Below are 7,057 nucleotides of genomic sequence, written 5' to 3' on the forward strand. Positions count from 1 at the left end.
TGCTTCCCAAAAACATTTTAATGAGCAGAAAAAAATTATTCACGGTATGGGTTTTAATTTTGTAAATCAAAAAAAGTTTTTTTTTTGTTTTCAGGTTTTATATTAGCGAAGTTCTACAAACATGGCGCCGCACATGAAATTTGTGCATCGGTGTACCAATGTGTGCCAATGCTGCTCGTTAGCGTCATTTCGCCGCGGATAATAGCATTATGCGCGCGAATGTTATAAAAGTACACTTTCAGAGATTGTGCTCAGCGGTAGTTAAGAAACAAGAGCGTGACACAATGTCTACTAGCCCGAAAATAATATCAGTGAAGTCTACATTAAACCGCAGCGGTAGGTGCCATTCATTCTGCTCTCTTTGCTGACGCAATAGTTACGTTAACATCCACCATCTAGCGAGCCTAACTATCTATTTGTCTGGTGGATTTGATGGTTTCGTATCTCAAAAAGTACCTGTGTAGGTGCTAACTTTGAATAGAGTGTTATTTCTGTAGCGGCGACAGCTGGCGCGTAGTCAGTGCTAGCAGCTTTTTGAATCATTACTTTTTCCTTTAGGGTTTGACTCGGCCAAAGAAGCAGCCTCTATTTTGAGAGCAGGTGGAGTGATCGCAGTGCCTACAGACACAATTTACGGCGTCGCAGCTCTCGCACAACATTCCGACGCTGTGCTACGTCTGTTCCAGTTGAAGAGAAGAGATGCCGGGAAGCCGGTTGCAATCTGCGTACACGACGTCGCAGACATATCGCTGTAAGTTGTAAAAACTTGCCAATGGAACTTCGGCAACACTGTACTTCTTATTACGTATGATGTCAGCTCACGTGTTACCGTAAACATGAACAAGTGCTTAATACTTTTGCGGGTTTGTTGACAAAGCCAGGAATCGTATTTTTTTGGCAATAAACATCTGATCTGATTTTTATGGTGAGGTCATTGTTAATTAATAAGAAGAGCATCTTGCGACTCATCACTTTGTGCCTTCTGAGCAGAGTAAGTATGCAAATCACTGAAGTGGTACTTTTTATGCCTGCTTCTAGGTGGGCCGAGGTATCTATCCCCGAAACCTTATTGCGTCAGCTATTCCCGGGACCAGTGACTGCGGTGTTTTGCCGGACGCCGCGTCTGAACCCCGCATTAAATCCACTCACAAATCTCGTCGGTGTTCGTGTTCCAGACAGTGATTTCATCAGAGAAACAGCCAAGCGTTGTGGTGGCCCACTGGCACTCACGAGCGCTAATGTGAGCTCTGAGATGAGCACGCTGACAGTGAAGGTAAAGAGCTTTAAGCCGAAATGTGTTCCTGAAAAATTTCATAAACATGTTGACTACTTTCACTTATATGCAGGAATTCCAGAGCCTTTGGCCGCACCTTAATGCCGTGTTTGATGGGGGTGACTTGTCGGTGTCGGGATTCCATAGGGAAGGATCAACTGTCATTGATTTTTCATTACCTGGTTGCTTCAGAATTTTGCGAGAAGGCTGGTAAGTTATCAGACAGTAGTCTTCTGTTTTACCTTACCATTCGTCCCCTAGTATGAAATGCAGTCCCAGTATAATAACGTAACCTAACCTAACCTAACCTAACCTAACCTAACCTAACCTAGCCTAGCCTAGCTTGACCTCACCTAACCTAGGCTACCCTACTCTACCATAACCTAACCTAACCCAGTCCAATCCAGTCCAGTCTAGTCTAGTCTAACGTTGAGCTAGTTGGTCACACATCTCTTGGAAGAAGGCAGCAGAGCAGGTAACAACACAAAACATAACAAGCACACACAAACAAAAGGACAACGCTGCACTGACAACTATATTGACAAGAGCCCGCACATCTCCTTTCACTTCACGTCTGCAGCCAACTTCTTCCTTGACTTTAACATCCTGTCGGTTTGCGCAGACATTCTAATTCCTTCGTCAACAAAACCATTGAAAGCATACTGATGCAATGGTCTCCCGATTCACAGATTGCATATGCTTCAGAAATTTCTCTTGCTAACTTATCCTTCATCCTTTTCATAACCTTAACATTGTGAAGGTCAGCTGGACATTTTTGGTCTCTACAACCAATGCAGCCTTTGCAGTGCACCGCAAGATTAGTGCCAGACTTGTCCGATATCACCATAGCGTGCTCTCAAATCCTGTCATTGAGACATCTTCCTGTCTGTCCAATATATTTCTTTCTACAATGTAAGGGAATCTGATAAACAACCCCCTGAATACACTTAGAGTACCTAGTCCGGTGCGAAGTTTTGCATCCAGAGTTGAAGTCGTGGTTGTTAACTCGCACACACATCCCTTTAGCTGTGTTTGGTGCCGTTGGAATAACCCGGATGCCGTGTCTTTGACCAATCTTCATTAAATTATGGGTTAAGCCATGCATATATGGTACCACTGACCACTTATTTCTTTCAGTAAGGTCTTCTTTTCGAATCCTCCGCATGATCGGCAGGACAATGCTTTTTATTATGCTACACAGCAAATACTCAGGATACCCTGTCTCCAGAAGCCTAGAGGCAGGGTATAATAATAGGGTATAATAATAGACCTTGTGTTTCATATAGGGCTATTTCTTTCAATGCAAGAATTATGGTGGCTGCAATAGAGTAGATCAGTTCTATTACATTTACTAGGAAGTCTTAGCTGTCAAGGCTAAAAGGTTCGGATGGAAAGGTTGCTAATACACAATTTTTTTATTCTGAATATCATAAGTACTGCAGAACATAGGATGTTGAGTTACACTCTTGTGATATACTGAACACAGGGCAGCTTGCCACAATGTAGCATTTTTTTTTCTGTTTGTTGCTTTTCTTTTAATTCATCATTGCCTGCACACAGCCCAAGCATTTTACCTACACACAAGATACAGCTAAATCACTCTAGAACGATCGTAGCCATGTACAGGGGTTTCTGTCATATTTGAGGTTATTATGTGGGCATTGTGCACTTTCTCCCTAGAATTTTTTCTCTCCTTTGAATTGATTGCATCTGAGAGGTATGGAGAATATAATCATTTGTGCTGTCGCTGCCTTTGTGTTCTTTAGTTGTTTGTGGTACAGAGTTTGCCTTGTGGACAGTTTTCAGATGACACCACCTTGTTTTGTTTGTCATTGTTTAAGACATCATACTGTCCCATACTCCCCTTGGCGTTAATTCATCTTATGTTACATTCAGAGCCAAGGTACGAATGTAGCACAAACTTTTGCTCCTCGTATCTACAGTGGTCTTCACCACTTAGCTTGCAGCCTTTTAAAAAAGAAAACTCAACTTTTGAATGGCCTTGAGAAGCTGTGCGGTGAGCACGGACAGAGGGTTGCTGCCATTGCAGAAGTGTGGACACTGAAACAGTTGAGTAGAGTAGAGAGCGCGAAGAAAGGCAAATAATGAGCTTAGGGCAGCTCTAAACCCAAAGCAGCGATGGCAGCGAACACGAATGTCTGAAAAGACTACAAGTATTAACACATCAATGGCTTTGCTGCGGTGGGGGATGTGGAGCATGTTTCTGAAGCATTCCCTGTCAGATAATTCTGATGTGTTCATTGCTTCGGTATTTTTGTGAGCCTGCCATTTTTGTTTTTCTAGCCATCGGTGTTTTATTTTTGCCGAGCTCTAGGCACCTCGGCTGCTATTAGGATCAAATTATCATCATAATCGATTTTTTTTTTTCCATGAAATCTTAGACGGCTTTCTCGCTTTGCTTTTCCAGTCACCTTATTTACGTCTAAGTATGTATTTTCTTGTGCATGAGAAATGACCTTTGCCTTGTGAAAGGCAGTTTGGTTGAATGCACTTTCAGGAGACTGAACCATGTTCTCTAAGCCAACATCATTCTAAAAATCACATATATACCTTGTGTGCATATGAGAAAACAAAGAAAAAAAGTAGTTTTATTTGACCACTTGTGTTCAGTATTAGGTGATGTAAGAAATGTAATTGGAACAAAGTTTAGTGAAGGGATAGGTATATATTCCAGTTCAGCAGTAATGCACAAGATATTCTGTTTTTCAGTGTGCCACATCAATGCAGGAAGCTTCTCCAAGAATTTCATCTTAAAGAAGTGCAGCAGCTGTAGCGTGCCCAAGTCACTTTCACCTGGTTACAGTTGCAGACTGCTTTTTCATTACTGTACATAAAACATCAGATAATAAAGCTCAGATTGTCATTTGTTTGCCTACATTACTTGATGCCTTTTTTTTTTTTTTTTTGCGGTGTTAAAGGAACATCACAAGAAGGTGGCATTTTTGCAAAAAAAAGAACTATTAAGTAAGTAATTAGTTGTTAATATCCACTCAAGTACATCTAACAGCCACAAATCAAAGCTACATAATTTTCACAGAGATAAATAGTTCAAAAAATTCCTCCTGGTTCAAGATTCACACAAACCACTGCTTTAGGGGGGTTTACAAACTCTGTTAATCAAAATGGCGGCAGGGTGTGAGGAGGAAACTCTACACGAGTAAGACGAAGAAGAAAGAAAGCAACAAATGTGTGGCACATCGAGAAATTGGCACGTGGAGGAACCAAAAAACGCGTGACGCATCGAGCAAGTGCCATGTGGAAAGTGCAGCAGGTGGAGACGAGAGAGCAGTTGGAAGGGAGGACACGAAGGGAGCGGTCTGAGAGAGAAGTTTTGGTTGGTTGGTTTGTGGGGTTTAACGTCACAAACCGACTCAGGCTATGAGAGACACCGTAGTGGAGGACTCTGCTGAGTCTTTCTGCTGGCGACCCGAGTGACCAGGCTTGGGCTTCTGCCACAGACATCCGGGATTCCAGACCCGGATTGATCTCTGTCCTGTCTTCAAACGCATCTTCCTGAGCTACCAGACTCGGGTGCAGCTGGACTCGGACCTTCCAAGCAGCTGAGATGATGTGGCCACCAGCCAGGTGACCGAATGCAAGCTCTCCGCGTCTCCATCAAGACGCTTCTCTGGCCATCTGAAGTATGCGAACGAAGCGCGTAGCTCTCAGATACAGGCTGCAGCTCAGAGGCCTGCTGTAAAGCGGCTGTTGACCCACTGCGTCCACTTCGGCTCCCGACAAAAGAGCCTATTGCGGTGCCAACTTCCATCGGACCACCTTCAAATTATCAATCGAAGATCGGAAGATGACAGGAGTCTGACAGTACCAACTTTTTGGTGAGCGGACCACCGATTTTTCGATTATTGCAGCGATTCCATCGACTACGCCGGCGTTAGGCTTAGCGCGGCAGCGGAGGAGCGAGTGGGACCGAGAGCGCCCTGCGGCTGGCGGCAGCCACCGCGGGGGCGAGGATCTAGACAAAGGAGGTCCACTCGGGCCAACATTTCGCACGAGAATGGACGGCACCCAAGGCCAAGATCTATCGATGGACACCACACCGTGCCCGAACCTGCCTCCACCCGACGGGGAAACAGGCGGAACGCCGGCTGCCAACACCATCGAGACCACCGATACGAATACCACGGACAACACCTTTCAAGGCGAGTGGACAACCGTAGTTTCAAGACTATGGCAGAAAAAAGCGAAAAAACGGGAGCGTTAGGCCAAGATTACCGAGAATACGACAGCAAACACTCAAGTGGGCGAGACGGCGACGACGGCGCCACCAGCCAAGATGGCCGCTGCGGCGGTACATGAATCCAAGATGGCGAGCGGCGCGGAGAGCAGCCGGGGAAGCCGCGGAGGCAGCGCCACCGTGCAAGATTCCTGATATCCCGATAATTTTGGTAGACCTTTTCCTGTTTCCTGAAGGGCTATAGCTAAAGGTTTTTCTGCGCTCTGCTCTAAGTGCTGTTGCAAGAGCGCTCGCTTTCGTTGGAAGCCGCGGCAGTTCCACTGCCACACCAGAGAGTCTTCATTTTTACTGCGCCTGTCCATTTTGTTGAATTGGGGTCACAGTCTTTTCTAATGTAGTTAGCCTCTCGGTGAAGGCGTTCTGCATCGCGGTGAATTGCGTCTGCATTTGATTTACCGCACCCATTAATTGGGTGAGGAGGGTCTCGATTCTTTCAAATCTTGCTTCGTATTTAGCGTCCAGTCTCCTTTCTAATGCCACCAGCGGATAGTCGAACAAATTAGGATCTTGGGGCTGTTTCTACAAGCAGATGGGTACAACGATACAACGGTAAAGAAACTGAACGCGTACGCCACGCAAGTCACGGGTCTGTTCAGGAGAATCGCACTAAAGGGTCGGGGCCTTAAGGAACGAAGCCTCCTGAAACTAATGCAGGCTTACATCACTAGCCGCATATGTTACGCCACACCATTCCTAAACATTAGATCAGACGAAAGGCAGAGAATAGACGCACTCATCAGACGATGCGCGAAGAGGGCTCTGGGACTACCCATCTCGACCTCGACTGAACGCCTCCTCGAAATGGGGGTGCACAACAACTGGACGGAACTAGCGGAGGCTGTGCGCATGGCGCAACTAGAAAGATTAAGCAGAACCACCACGGGCAGAACCATCCTCGGCTGGGTGGGACTGCAGTCAGATAGAGGAACAAGCCACAAAGTAGACATTCCACGAGAGTGTCGCGAATATATAATAGTCCCCCCCCTACCTAAAAACATGCACCCTACGTACAACAAGGAGAGGAGACAAAAGAGGGCCGAGACGCTCGCAAAGAAAGCGGGGAAAATGAAGCCGGGGGAGGTCGCCTACGTGGACGCGGCTAGCGGGAAGTCGGGGGCGGCGGTGGCTGTGGTCGTCAACGGCCGCGGCGTGCCCGCCGCCGCCGCGTCCGTTAGAAGCCGAAATGTAGACACAGCTGAAGAAGTTGCAATAGCGCTCGCTTGCGTTGGAACGGAAGCCAGCATAGTTATTAGTGACAGCAAAACAGCTGTCTGGAACTTTGGAAAAGGGAGGGTCTCGACGGAGGCAGCCAAAATTTTAGAGAAAAGAAAACTTGAAAGAAAGATTCGAATTATTTGGACCCCCGCGCACGAGTCCGTCCCCGGCAACGAGGCGGCGCACGAGCTAGCCCGAGCTCTCTACTTCCGGGCAGCCGTAGAGCCGCCTGATTGCGATGGGATGGACGAGAGGCTGCAAACTTATAAGGAAATTTTAGAACACTACAGACT

At 46.3% G+C, this 7,057-nt stretch overlaps 1 protein-coding gene across 1 annotated transcript; it reads left to right on the forward strand.

Moving 5' to 3' along the window:
* Window positions 1-122: 122 nt before the first annotated feature.
* On the forward strand, window positions 123-4,169 carry Tcs1 (Threonyl-carbamoyl synthesis 1). The gene is made up of 5 exons (XM_084587179.1): window positions 123-336; window positions 559-751; window positions 1,039-1,273; window positions 1,347-1,483; window positions 4,004-4,169. The coding sequence occupies exons 1-5, from the start codon at window positions 210-212 to the stop codon at window positions 4,065-4,067; spliced, it is 756 nt and encodes a 251-aa protein (XP_084443305.1). The 5' UTR covers window positions 123-209; the 3' UTR covers window positions 4,068-4,169.
* Window positions 4,170-7,057: the final 2,888 nt, after the last annotated feature.

Source organism: Amblyomma maculatum, chromosome 1 (assembly GCF_055883805.1).
Source record: "Amblyomma maculatum isolate TAMU_Amacu chromosome 1, ASM5588380v1, whole genome shotgun sequence".
In the NCBI taxonomy this organism is placed as follows: Eukaryota; Metazoa; Arthropoda; class Arachnida; order Ixodida; family Ixodidae; genus Amblyomma; species Amblyomma maculatum.

Coding starts and splice junctions, on each gene's coding strand:
- Tcs1 (XM_084587179.1), top strand. CDS start 210: ATGCGCGCGAATGTTATAAAAGTACACTTTCAGAGATTGTGCTCAGCG. Junction 337..558: donor GTCTACATTAAACCGCAGCG/GTAGGTGCCATT, acceptor TTTTTCCTTTAG/GGTTTGACTCGGCCAAAGAA. Junction 1,484..4,003: donor AGAATTTTGCGAGAAGGCTG/GTAAGTTATCAG, acceptor TCTGTTTTTCAG/TGTGCCACATCAATGCAGGA.